Source organism: Cryptotermes secundus, unplaced genomic scaffold, assembly GCF_002891405.2.
Source record: "Cryptotermes secundus unplaced genomic scaffold, Csec_1.0 scaffold66, whole genome shotgun sequence".
Taxonomy (NCBI): Eukaryota; Metazoa; Arthropoda; class Insecta; order Blattodea; family Kalotermitidae; genus Cryptotermes; species Cryptotermes secundus.
This window is the reverse complement of record NW_019731262.1, coordinates 915,936-930,056: the sequence shown is the minus strand read 5'-3', so window position 1 is coordinate 930,056 and position 14,121 is coordinate 915,936. Positions and strand designations below refer to the sequence as shown.

The following is a 14,121-nucleotide window of genomic DNA, read 5'->3' as shown; positions in this document are numbered from 1 at the left end:
ATTATATAGACAGGATACAAAGAAGGTGGCCACACCGACCACTGGAGGATGGGAAGATAAGGCTCAGATAGGAATAGTCGCAAGAAAATGGCCTTTCTCAGGGACACAGTGCAAGATACAATATCATAGGTCTGAGTGATCACCTTTCACCCCGAAGATGGAGGCAGTGTGTTCCTCTGAAATGTTAGCATCTGACTACAAGACTACATAGTGTCACAGCCAAGGAGACCACAGTCTGGATTCATTCTGTTCATTGCAGTGGATAAGCATGTACAGTGATGACAGCTCGACATTGCAGTGGTGACCAGATAAAAACTGCCCCAAGACCTGCTTTGTGACATTCTCCTTTTGATAGTAATAAATTATGTAATTCATTATGTCTTGGACCAAAGAGAGATGAACCAATGGGAAACTGGAGAAAACTGCATAATGAGGAGCTCCTTTGCCAAGTATAATTAGAATCATCCAGTCAAGGAGGATGAGATGGGCAGGGCATGTAACACAAATGGGGGAGAAGTGGAATGAATGTAGGATGTTGGTTGGAAAGCTGGAAGGAAAGAGACCACTAGTAAGACCAAGACATAGGCAGGCGGATAATATTAAAATTGATCTTAGAGAGAGAGAATGGGATGGTAGCGACTGGATTGATCTGGCTAAGGATAAGGACCAGTGGAGGGCTTTTGTGAACACAGTAATGAACCTTTGGGTTCCATAAAGTGTTGAGAAATTTTTGAGTAGCTGCACAAGTGGCGGCTTCTCAAGAAGGGCTCAGCTCCATGAAGTTAGTTAATTCATTATGTTGGGGAAGACAAAGTACAGCCATTTTGTATTCGAAACTTCCTTTGTTTTCCCTGTGATCACCCAAGTGACAAGTCGGAAATAAAGATCCAAACTTTAGAGACTGAAGATGTGATAATGTGCTGCCTGTTCATGGCTATCTCACATCTCAGAAAGAAGTGATGATAGATGAATGTAGAACAAAGGTGGAATGTGGATGAATAGGGGAAAACCAAAGAAAGTCAGAGAAAATCCTGTTCAGCTGACACTTTATCCAACACAGATGTCACATGAAGGCTACCAGGACTGAATGTTGGTCCTCAAAGTGAGAAACCAGTATCTGCTCACCTGAGCTGTGTGAAAATAAGTTTCCTAAACTCTGCTGTTAGGAAAACCATCTAGCTTAGTAATAAGATCGATTGTGGTCTTTATGGATATGATGATGTGTAATTTGGTAGGTAGGTGCCAATATTTCGAAGGAACCTGCTGTATCCTTTGTCAGGGTGGAAGATAATATTAATTTGGTGTGAGAACCTCAGATGTCACAACACTCTGAATGGTTTATGTCAGAGGGTTTTGAATCAGTTGGATTTCAGGGAGAGTGAAGTCTGTAACCCATGAATACTACAAATCAGATGGGTCAGGAATAATACTTTATAAAGAGTTTGTATAAGTCAAGAGCTGATTCAAGAATGAATACATGAAAAAGGAGTGGGTTGAACCAGACCTTATGCTGTGACCATCTCCAGTCTGTTGTGTTCCTTTCCAGCAAACCCCAATTAAGCCCCTGACACTTCAGTGAAGTGTAGTACTTCAGAAAGTGGGACACCTACATAGTTGCATGTTCCATGAAATAAAGTCCCAGGTGTCGAAATCTAAAGTTAGCCAAAGCCCCACAGTCACACAGGGTACATGAAGCTGCTTCGTTTTTACTCCGTCATCTGTCACAAGTGTGGTTGTAAGGACCAATTCATAATAGTCAGTTCATATTCTTTTGTTATCATCCATCCAAAAACCTGAAGATTAAAATATATGAACTGTGTTCCTGAATTAGTCATTGTTTTGTATAGAAGTGAAATTTTGTTTGTCATCCTGAGGGAAAAACATACATGTTGACAGAAGTGGGACGTTTGAGAACAGAGTTTTGAGGCAGGAAACAAGAGGATAGAGAAAATGACATAATGATGAGCTTCATAATTTGAGCTTAGCACCATATTGGTCTGATCAAGGAGGATAGGATGAGCAAGGCTTGTAGCATATGTAGGAAAAGTGAAAGGAAAGTACAGAGTTTTGATTTGAAAACTTGGATGCACAAGACAGTTTCAAAGGCTTAAGCATAGGTGTAAGGAGAATATTAAAATGAATCTTAGAGTAATTATGTGTGAGGATATGTACTGAATTCATTTGGCTTGTGATAGGGACCAGTGGTGCGTTCTTGTGAATATGCTAATGAGCCTCTGGGTTCACAAAAGGTAAGAAATTGCTTGACCTGCTGAGTGATTATTAGTTACTTGAGAAGATCCCAATTCTGTGGAGTTCGTTGGATGTAGGCCAGGGATGGTATGCTTACTGACTCTTTGGTAGAAGAACCCAAACGTTCAACACAATAGTACTCATATGAGAGCCCATCCCTGGACATGAATCCAAGTCAGTTCTATCCACCTCCCATTCTCACAATCTCCGTTCCTAATACATACTGTCATGTGTATGAGAGAGAGAACACCACTTCCTAGTTACTCCATTGTTGCATGTTACAGATCTGTTGTGGCAGTTACCTAGCAACGGCTGTTATTTACAGAGCCAATACCTAACAACGGCTGTTTTATAGCTGTTTATTTCATGGTTGTCGCCTAGCAATGGGTCTACATGCCACAGTACATAAAAACTGATCTTCCCATCTCCTTCCTGGTCTTTCAAGTGACCCTTTCCAAAGATACTTATATGGCAAAATTTTATGCTACCTTCAGTCTTGTGTGTCTGTAGCATTTGAAATGTTTCTCATGTAGGTCTCTAAACTATAAACCTCGTGCTTTTTACTTCAGTAAACTTAATAAATTGTGGTGACAGAGGTCATAAAGTTGTAATGGCTTTGTTTCTATAAGCAAGTCATAAAACTTATATAAATAGGCCAGTGAGGTCCAGTGTAACAGCGGCTAGAAAATATTCTCACTTGCTTGCTTGATGTTTGCTTCCATTTATAACAGACAACAGCCATGACTACAGGAATACTTCCACTTACTTGGCATGGGAATGGTCTAGCTGCAGGGAGCTGGATTTTTGTACCAATTGGAAGTGAAACTGCTTTGCGAAGGAGTTCTAATTCAGGAGACGTATTTGTTCCCGCCTCCGGAAGCTCCTATGTTATTTGCCCTGTACTGAGGCAACAAAAAGAATCCCCATGGATTGTGGGGGCAATAATGTTCCAAGTTTCCTACCCTTTGCCCATGCCCACCACCCGAAAGCCCCACATACTTACGAGTATCATGTGGTTATTACTATCAACGTTTGTGACTAGGCAGCTGGAAGAGAATATAGGGATTCGTGCTGAAGGAGGAAGTGTAAGAGCTTGAGGAAGATAGTATTTTCTTTTTGTAGGTGTATTTATGTATGTGTTTTGTGTGATTCTCACAACAAACAGCGATTATTTAACTAAACAGCATTAACCGGTTGGGCTTTGTGTTTCCTGTGAGGTATGGACTGAATATGTACATATTTTATAGATGAAATTCAGCCTTCTTTTTTTATTGCTAGTGGGGTGGGACTAAGGTCCTTGTACTGCAGCCACTTCTGGCCTATTGTACTAGCCCCAGATGATAGGTGAGGGTGATTGTGGAGCAATTGGAGGAATGAAGATTGGTAGGGGAAACCGAAGTACTTGGAGAAATCCTGCCCCAGAGCCACTTTGTCCACCACAAATCCCACTTGACCAAACCCGGGCCGCCGTGGTGGGAAGCCAGCGACTAACCCCTTAAGGTATGGCGCGGCCAACTTCAGCCATAGAAGACGCAATAAAGTGGGCTGGCTTAATGTAACTCTGGATACTCTTATTTGGGAGAGTTATCGTGGTTTTACTCACTCGCTGCAGGCAAAATCCGGGATAATACCTTAACGTAAGCCACTACCGCATCGTTCCACATTCTTACCGATTTGTCATACATCTTACGATCACACCGTTTGGTGCTGTGTAGTCTAAATATTGACAGTATTGTAAAATAACACCCTCTAGCCTCCCCCGGAAAAGATAAATACAAAATTCAAGGACGTGATGCTTCAAATGGTTAATATTTTATCTACCTCATACCTCACAACAGTTTTTCGTGTTATGAATTTAGAAACTTCAATACCGTCTTTCGCGTTTTGCTGTACGCAGAATGTTTTATTGTGTCCGTGTAATAAAATAGAGCAAGAGATATAATTCTGTCTCATTTCTCTGGCATGGGAGATTGTTTTTGTTTGACGGCTCTTTGCAGTTTTGCTTCAACATTCAGTCTCTGTCTGACCACTTTTAAACCCCTTCTGCGAGTCACTTGGACATAAATAATGTATGGGTTCATATATCTTGAGGCTCAGACTTAGTTCACATCAGTTCTGGCAGGTGGCGCTTGAGTCCTCGCCGCATGTACTGTTAAACATGGTATCAAATTTTTCTCACATAGAAAAGAAGATTCCGAAGAAATTGCTGTTATTTTACACTTTTTATATCAGTCTTGGAGAGCGGAAGCGGTCTTATCTTTAACGAAGGCTGAATGCACAAACCCACATATTTTTCTCGATTATGTCTCTGTTTGTGTAGCTGTTTTGTTTGGAAATTATATGGACAATAGTAATCCACTGTAGCCCTGCCTCATATGCTTTATGCACACTTTACAAGAAGAGGATGAATCATGATCATTACTTGCTTTACGATTACCGTCGTCGGGTATGTGACACCGTGCAGCCAGATACAGAATTACCAGAGCTTCGTAGGAACCTTCCTTTTATATCTCCAGCTATCCGGTCCCTCCCAAACTTTCGGAGTATTCTACCAGAGAACACGGCTTCACAAAGCAAGCTGGCTCATGCGGTGATGCTTCTGACTTCTATTACAGAGTTGCTTTGTTCGAATCCCGGCCGGGATATGAGATATCCTGGCGTCTGAAGTTTCCTTAGTCTCACAAGATGAATGTCGCGATAGTACCTGAAATTTGTTATGGCACTTTACTTCCACTTCAATCCACAGTCATTATTCACTGATAATAAGTCTGGGCTAGGTCCATGCCCTAGCTCAGCTGGTTAGGCTTTGTCTTGCCACCGCAAAGCCTTGGATTCGTTCTCGGGTAACTGAATGCGAGATTCGTGATGCGCTAAGTGGCACTGGACCGGATTTCTGTCCGAGTTTCTTCGTATTTTCCTTGCTAGTTCTCATTCCACCATTGCTTCATACACATCTGTGCGATAGCCCTCACCTGGCAGCACAATATCACATCCTTGACTTTTAATTTGGGGGCTTCATCTCTGCCAGGGCACTGGGGGGGGGGGTCACAGATGGATGAAGTCAGGAAATGGTGTGAACTGTTTTTTTTTTTCTTGGTAGCGTAGTGGCTGAAGTGCTACGCTACAAGCCGGAAGGTCGCGGGTTCAAATCCCGATGAGGTCATTGGATTTTTTTCAGTTGACCTAATCCTTCCAGCCGAACTAGGCACGGGGGTTTACTCAGCCTCTAACAGAAATGAGTACCAGGAATTAATTAAATAATTTTCCTGGGGAGTAAAGCGCGGCCGGCGCGTAAGGCTGACAACCTTATCGCCATCTCTCAGCTGATTGTCTAGATAATGTTGGAACCTCAATATCTCACAGCCTGTTACAGGGATAGCTTTACTTTTTTACTTTTATTGTTTTTTCTTCTATGGGAAATTTTTACGACGCTGTCAGAAGCTAAACCATTTAGTGTCGAATGAGTGGATGACTGATGATTGTTGAGTTGGAAAGGATTTGGAAGGAAGCGTTCATTGCCCTAATCGAGGTTCTGTAATACGCCTGGAGGGACAGAGGAAAACCACGAAGAACCTCAGTCACTATTGCCGAGATTCAAACCAAGCATATCTCGAATGTTTTTCTAGAAAGTTACCGCTGAGCTTACCCTCCTTACCGTATAAGCTGCTAGTAGCTTCGTTAAATGAACCACAAATTTGTTTCTACATGCTCAGTGTGTAACAACATTTTGGAGTACAGCCCGCTTTGTGTTAGCGACCCACAATATAACCACTGCGGAATATGTGCCTACAATCTGAATTAACACCCCACCGTTTTTATTGCGCTTTTACTCTCTCGCTCCCTCTCCCCAAAGTCCCCCATGTACTCATCACTCTGCTACTGTTTCATGCCTTGTGTAGTTTACATTGGCTATGCGATGTCAAAAGTATCCCTGAGGTACGTCATCTCAGTGACATAATCGTTATAAAATTATTATGAAGTCTCTAGATATTGTTTTTAACATGAGAACTATAATCGCCATACCACAGACCTTATTGCACACAACAAACTTTTCTTCTGTAAGGTTCCCTAGTCAAGTTAGGACGTGCCCTCACAGATGTTTCAGACAGACTACAGTAAACTGTGTTAAGTTATAATCACATGGTAGCAAGGAACTATAAAAAATACTTGACAGGAAACAAGTAAGACTTAAAACGGTGATATGCAGCATCAAACATAGGATGACTGAAAGCTTGAATCATTNAGTTATAATCACATGGTAGCAAGGAACTATAAAAAATACTTGACAGAAAACAAGTAAGACTTAAAACGGTGATAATTTACGATTCCTACTTATGTTTTGTTTAACACTGCTGTTAGTAGGGCAGGACTATGCAGCATCAAACATAGGATGACTGAAAGCTAAAATCATGTTTTCCATGTACTGAAGATGTATTGGGGAGTAGAGGTATAGCTCCATGCTTACTTAACTTTCTGTACTAGGTTGAGGTGAATAGCCAGTTTTGCAAGCAGGGAAAGTCCTCTGATACCCACTGGCTAGGGATGTGGTAGATCTTAACAAAAATGCAGCTGTGTTTAGGTAATTTTTTGTTACATGTAATACAACAACGTGTTGGCCTGCAAAGATTTTTGTTATCTGACAGTCTGAGGGGGATAACTAACATACCTACATGTTATATGTGTGTGTGTGTGTGTGATGTATATGTAGAAATTTACAAATATGGCGATGGTCAAAACTTTACATTATATTGAACAAATTTAATGTATACGGAGTCTGTTTAATTAAATAATTTGTATATCAAAAATAAAATAAGAAAGCATCAAGATAACATTAATAGTAATAGATATGTGGGACTAGAAATCTATGAAATAGAGAAGTAGGTTTTATGAGTCTGGAAGTTGTTGTTACATGCATCATCTGATGAATCTTCATAATTCATTGGTTTTTCTAAATATGTCCAGGAAAATGCTGGAATAGTATCTGAGATTAGGTCTTGACTGTGTCTGTCCACAGCCTTTCCATTTCAGTAGTCCCTTTCATTTAGTCATTTGACACTGTATAGTCTGGTAAGTAAGCAAATAATTAAAATAAACTGTATTTCTCATCCCTCTGTGTGCAAGTTAAACATGAAACTCTTTGTTCTTCCAGATATGACCACTTTGCGGTGCTATGCGAGTTGCTACCTGCTGCAGTGCCCTCATTAGCCATCAACCTCCTGGCCACAAGCCACGGTTACTTCAACCAATCACTGAAGAGTAAGCTGCATTCCAGCCTTGGGTGCTCCCGGCCAGGCAGTCCCTCCTCTAGCTCCAGTTACAGCCGGTCAGAGGCCATTGTTAACCTGAACAGTGATCCTTACCTCTGGGACAAATTTGGTCGCTGTTTTTTCCCAGGCTCTCCATTTTTCAAACTCACTTATCGCCTTCATGCAGCAGAAATTGAAGTTAAGGAGTTCCTCGAATCTGTTACAAAGTCCAAAGGTTGGATGACTGATTATAATATTCGTAGAAAGTTTTCAAGCCCGTTAAGGGTTGATGAACTCATGGGAGAACATCCTCGAGTATATCACACTCTTACATCACTGGCGCGCTCAGCGAGGGACGCTTTGGATGATGTTTTTGATAGTTTCACCATCACAGAATGGGTAGAACAACGTATTTATCCAGATATCCAAAAACTAGAACAACTGCAGCATGACTCTTTAGCCCTTAAGTCTGTTCGAATTTGGCCAAAGAGGCCTCTCCCACCTCTCAGAGATCTCAAAAGACTTGGTGCACCAATGCCAGAAGATGATACATCAGATACTATCCCAGTATCTCAATTATCAGGAAAATAGCGCCATTATTTGCTTTATATCACTGGCTTTGTTATATTGCTGATGCTGGATATCTAAACAATGACACATTCAAAATGAATGTTCATGTTGTTGACACAGCCATCAACATGGTGGATATTGGCTACTGTTTAATGGTACAAAACTTTGGAAAAACTGTTTTAGCCATGCACAGCACTTAGCACTATTGTCAGTCACAAAACAATGCAACATAACGAAGTTGTGCGGTTAAGTATTTATGAAGCAAAGTTTAATCACTGTTTTAAAGCAATAGCAAATTAATGTCATAACAATCAAATGAATTTTATATTAATTATTTTTAATGAACGTGATAAGAAAGATATTATATGAAGCAGTGATAGAAGATAGTTTAGAGAGTTTGTTTCTGTGAATGTATTATAAATATTTAAAAGAGGATTTTTAATGACTAGGAAATGAAACATGATATAAATGCATAGTGTTACCTTCCTGTCATATTGTTAATGTGCCTATGAATTCTTTATTGACAGAGAGAACTTAAAATCAGTGTTGTTGCATGTTTTTATTTTATAACTGCACACCGGCACAAGTTGAGTGAAGATCAGTACAGTCAGGGACCAAGAGGACATTATGACTGGAACTTCAGTCACGGCAAACATTAGGACTGGCACAAGATGTGAACTTATATTTTGTTGAAGACAGAAACTAGTGGTAGGCTAGAGAGATGATGTAACATTGTGTGTAGAGTCAGTTTAGAGGGATGTCTGACAGTGTGTATGTTTGTGTGTGTGTTAAGTGTGCTCCTGAAAATGAATGTGTAATGTCTGTGGCCAGAAGAGTTGTTTAAAAGAAATGCAGTCAGTGTAATGAAATATGGATAAGATTTTAATGATATTTCTCCTTACATTCAGTTCCTCACACTAAATCAACACGAACTGTTAGAAACTATATGATAAACATTTTTGGCAGGTTGAGCTGTAGTATCATACCAGACAGAGATAAACTCTGGCCTAACATCCATTTTATGCATAAATTCCAGTTGATGTTTGTTTATTTGCCAGTGCTTTATCAATCGCATAGATCAGTAATCCTCAACCTTTTTGTGTATTGTGTCCTGTGAGTCATTTTGTGAAACTGCAATCCCACATTAGTACAAACAGAGTTTCACTTTTTACAAGAAATTTACGGTTACAATTATATGCATTTTAGTATTATGTTGGTCATCAATGTGAGCTGTTATTTCAAGACCTCACATACCACTCGGCCAACCATTATGTCCCTCCAGCAGGACATGCCCCACAAGTTCAGAAACATTGGAACAGGTTATATAACATCTAATGCCATTATGGTTCTTAATGACTAGCATAAAGTCAATTGAAATTTCAGCAGGGATTTTTAAAAACAAACTTCATGAAAAATACCTAACCTTAATAACCTCAAAAGTTGTAGACAACAGCTATAGTCATACTGAAATGAGAACCTTATAGAATAAAAATATGCACTAAGTGGTGCTGCTATCTACAGGAATGCTATGAACGCTTTTGGACAAAACAGACACTGCGATATGGTCTCAGAATAACTCTCACTGCCCGTTGTCTGCTGCTATCTGTTCCTATTCATAATTATGTGCTAGCACATAACAACAGAATAATAAATGTTTGCCATTATATGTATGGATAATTACACATTATGCATGATTCAAATTCTCATTTCACCCATAACTTCAAGTCCCCAAACATTTTCCATATGTCTAAACACAAAGCAGGTTGGTTCAAGTGGTAACACTTCTGGCTTGGTGGGTTCAAATCTCAGCTCAGACACCAGCTATCCTAACTGAAGTTTTACATGGTATTCCTCAGATAGACACTAGGATATTACCTTAAATTGGACCATGATAAACATATTTCCAGATACTTCGCAATTTATTATTGACTGTCATCTGTCATTTGATTCTGTATACTCTGAGTTATTGATGGCATTGTTAAATAAACTGCAAATAAATTTAAAAATTAGGGCAAAAGCACTACATGTACTTTCTCATATACAGTTGACTTTGTCTGTGTTACCTGAGAAGTGAAATCATTTGTTGTTTGGTAGACAGCTGTTGGTAGCTGAATACAAAACAGAAATGAAATGCATGTGACCAGTAAAGCTTGTTTCAAGAAAACTGGCATTTTATGTATGGATCTCTAGTGTGCTTACCATTATTTTCCTGTGTAGTTTTATTGAGAGAGATGGTCTTCATAAGTTACTAAAATGAAATCAAATTCATTAGAGTCATCTTCAAGGAAATGACTTGGGGCTCATTTGAATGGCATCAGTTTTGGGGGGTGGAATGTTAAGATTCTTTGGGCACTGATGTAGCATATATAAACTCTTACATACTTAATATGAATAAAATCCAGCCAACTGGTCAGGTGCTAGCAAGGTCCACACACACACACAGACACCATACCAAAAACCACTCTTTACTAATCTGGGGAGGATTGAAACACGTAAATCCATCAAAATATTGATTCCCTCCCCACGGACACAGTACTTTCTCATATGTACTGTGGTAGAGCAAAATATTTCTTCTGCTTTGATGTAACTGCTTCCAGTGAGGTGATATATGAATTAGAGTGTTCCTTATTTCCATATTTATGGCAGTTATTGTTAACAGCACAGTCATGTGATGAACTTGGATTTAGAGCTCCATATTTGTGGAACATGCAGAGGGTGCCATAAACATAAAGATATGGAAGGAAATCACATGGTCAAACCATCAGTTGCAGTAACATTTTGGACTGACACAGTGAGAATGAGAGAATACCAACATGATCCACCATGACACTTATGGCCAGCTGTACTAAATAATGAATGACATTATGTTTAGAAGTCATCTGAGATGGTGAATAGTACCACAGTGACACCATTATCCAAATTGCAAGTACATTTTTAGTATAACATTACTTAAATCCAATGGATGTGACATTAGTGTCACAGCTTGACAGCAGACCCGACACAAATGCTTCTGACATCCCTGATCTTCCACTCTGACTTCAATTTAATTAAGAATATACAGCCAGAAGTACGTTCCCCTTCATGCTTCGCATTGCATGCTTAGACAGAAGTACCTTTCCTGCTATGCGTCTCCAATGCATGCTTAGCCAGAAGTACCTTTCCTGCCATGCATCTCCAATGCATGCTTAGCCAGAAGTACCTTTCCTGCCATACATCTCCAATGCATGCTTAGCCAGAAGTACCTTTCCTGCCATGCATCTCCAATGTATGCTTAGCCAGAAGTACCTTTCCTGCCATGCATCTTCAATACATGCTTAGTCATGAGTACTTTTCTGCCATGTCTCCAATGCATGCTTAATCACATGTACCTTCCCTTCACCCTCCTCTAACACATGCTTAGCTGAAAGTACCTTCCACCCTATGCTCTTACAATGCATGCTTAGCCAGAAGTACCTTTCCTGCCATGCATGTCCACTGCATGCTTAGCCAGAAGTACCTTCCACCCTATGCTCTACGAATACATGTTTAGACAGAAGTACTTTCCCCTATGTGCTCCACCAATGTATGCTTAGCCAGAAGTACCTTCTCCTCTATGCTTCCCCAGTGCATAATAAATAATGCTCAAACTTACACAAATGGAGGAGGAACCTATTAAATCAGTTAACAGCTGATACTGGCATTTAACCAGTTCAAGTTTGATCAGGAAATGTGAACCTAAGTCTGTCAGTAAAAAAATGTGTTATAGGTCTATTGGCCTTTCTTGAGAAGCTAATGGTTACTCAGCTACTCAAACAATTCTGAAGGTTTCATTACTGTATTAACAAAATCTGCCACTGGTCCCCTTCTTGTACCAGATAAATCCAGTCCACACTCTCTTATCCCATTTCAAGATCCACTCTGATATTATCCTCCCATCTATACCTAGACTTTCCTAATGGACTCTTTCTTTCAGATTGCATCACATGCATGCTACATAACCTGCCTAGTTTATAATCCTTGATTTGATAATTCTAATAATAAAGTCTTTGAAAATGTTATAAAGTTGAAATACTTGGCAGAACACTGACAAAATCAAAATTGTGCTCGTGAAGAAATTAAGAGAAGATTAATGTCAGAGAATGCTTACTACCATTCAGTTAGAATCTTTTGTTTTATTGCCTGATCTCTGAATGTCTGGAATTTAAAATTATTGTTTTGCATGGATGTGAAACTTGGCGTCTCACACTAAGGGAACAAGAATTGAGGGCACCTGAGAACATGGTTGCATAATGAGGAGCTTTGTAATTTGCACACCTCACCAGATATTGTTAGTATGATGAAGTCAACAGGGATGAGATGGGCAAAGCTTGTAGCACAGGAGGGATGAGAAACACAGGTGAGCCTACATGAGAAATATATCTAAAATTCTGCTCAGAAAGACCGCAGGAGGGAGCTATGTGAAAAAACGTTTTAGATGGAGGATAATATTGAAATGGGTGTTAAAGAAATAGGGTATTAGAGTGTGAACTGGATTAATCTGGCTTGAAATAGGATCCAGCAGCTGTTTGTTTTGAACACAGTAATATATATATATATATGCAGTTTGTCTAAAAGGCAGGGTATTTCTTGACTATCTGAGCGACTATTAGCTTCTTAAGTAGGACTTTGCTCCTTGGAGTTGATTGGTATGTAATTTGTATTTGTTGTTGTAATTTCTGATACTTTGAATTTATGTTTAGTGGTAATTATTTTTACTGTGTGTTGTGAGAAACTGGTCTAATCCAATCATTTGCAGAAATCAAAAAATTGATGGCTGTTTTGTAGACACACGACGAAACGGCTGAATATTGATGGGATTTTATTCGTGAATGTGCTGCATATTGGAAGGCTAATGTGTTCATTATATTGTAATAGCGTAGTAGACACGTGAAGGGAAGTGACGAAACAAGAATTAAATTGCTTAGTTACAGAAGTGTAATTGCATCAATTGTTGGTGCAATCAAGCGAGCACAGGACGAAGAGTAATGTGTTCCTGTGGGGTGGAAGGGGAGGGTAGATCAGTCACACGTTGCCACTGTACTGACAGCCATGTTTATAAAATGGTGATATCAAAATACCCTGCAGTACTGGATTGTGATCAGTTCAACTGTTTTAATAAATATCATAACTCATTTCGAACATGAAGAGGGAAAGAGAAGGAAAATGGCGGGAGGAGAAGTGATAGACTACATGTTGAGGGAGGAGACAGAAAAAAATGACCTGCTGTGAAGGTTCCCAGACTGTGCCTACCCGTCTTTCTGGCAGAGGTACGATTGAGAGAGGGTAAAGCATTAGAAGTGGACATTGTAATGAGGAGGGAGTTTGCTGCGTATAACTGGGATTTTGACTTTAACGCTGGAAGGGCTACATTAAGAGTATAATTTCAATATCACATTCAAAAGGTTACATTTTGATGACAACATGGGCGGGTAAATATCAGTCGTGCCGCACGGCGTGAAATTTGTGTACTAATTCGGCTTTTACTGTAAGAGCGAAAAAATCGCGTCACTATAGACGGGGTTTGGATTGGTAATTGGATTTGTTGGACAATTTAACACACAACTTGTGACTGCAATTCACAAATCACTATCTCACAAAAACTAGTTTTGTCAGTCACGGTATTTACTGCTCTGCTTGGAAATACCTTCCAACGGTGGACGTTTCTGTGCTCCCGAACTCATGTCCTCACAGGCTGCCAGCCATATCACACCAATCTCCTAATCTTCTTCGGTTAGGGCGGTTGCAGGACCTTTCAGATGCAAGCTGACTTCTAGGCAGCAGTGCGTAAGTTAAATACGCTAGTCAGAGTCAGAGTCAGAGTCACGTTACCACTGACGGTCAGTCAGTCTGTCTGTCTTGGTGTCGAGCCCCAGCTGGGGCTCATGACCAGATATTTCTTTTGTATGAAAGTTACTGTCCTGTCCATGTGTAGCGCCCTCTCTGACGAGAGGTCGGGTCTGTCATTTGTTAGCCAGTCTGTAGTAATTTAAATACGCTAAATGCATCTAAATAATATATAAAAATTCAGTTCGTACCT

At 39.9% G+C, this 14,121-nt stretch overlaps 1 protein-coding gene across 3 annotated transcripts in view; it reads left to right on the top strand.

Moving 5' to 3' along the window:
- LOC111866689 (hexosaminidase D) overlaps positions 1–9,116 on the top strand; it is a 119,591-nt gene extending 110,475 nt beyond the window's left edge. For all 3 annotated transcript variants that reach the window (XM_023855874.2, XM_023855873.2, XM_023855875.2), the window contains one exon: positions 7,400–9,116. In XM_023855874.2, the coding sequence (XP_023711642.1) occupies positions 7,400–8,087 (688 nt within the window). In that variant the 3' untranslated portion in view covers positions 8,088–9,116. The remainder of the gene's footprint in view (positions 1–7,399) is intronic.
- The last annotated feature ends 5,005 nt before the right edge of the window (positions 9,117–14,121 follow it).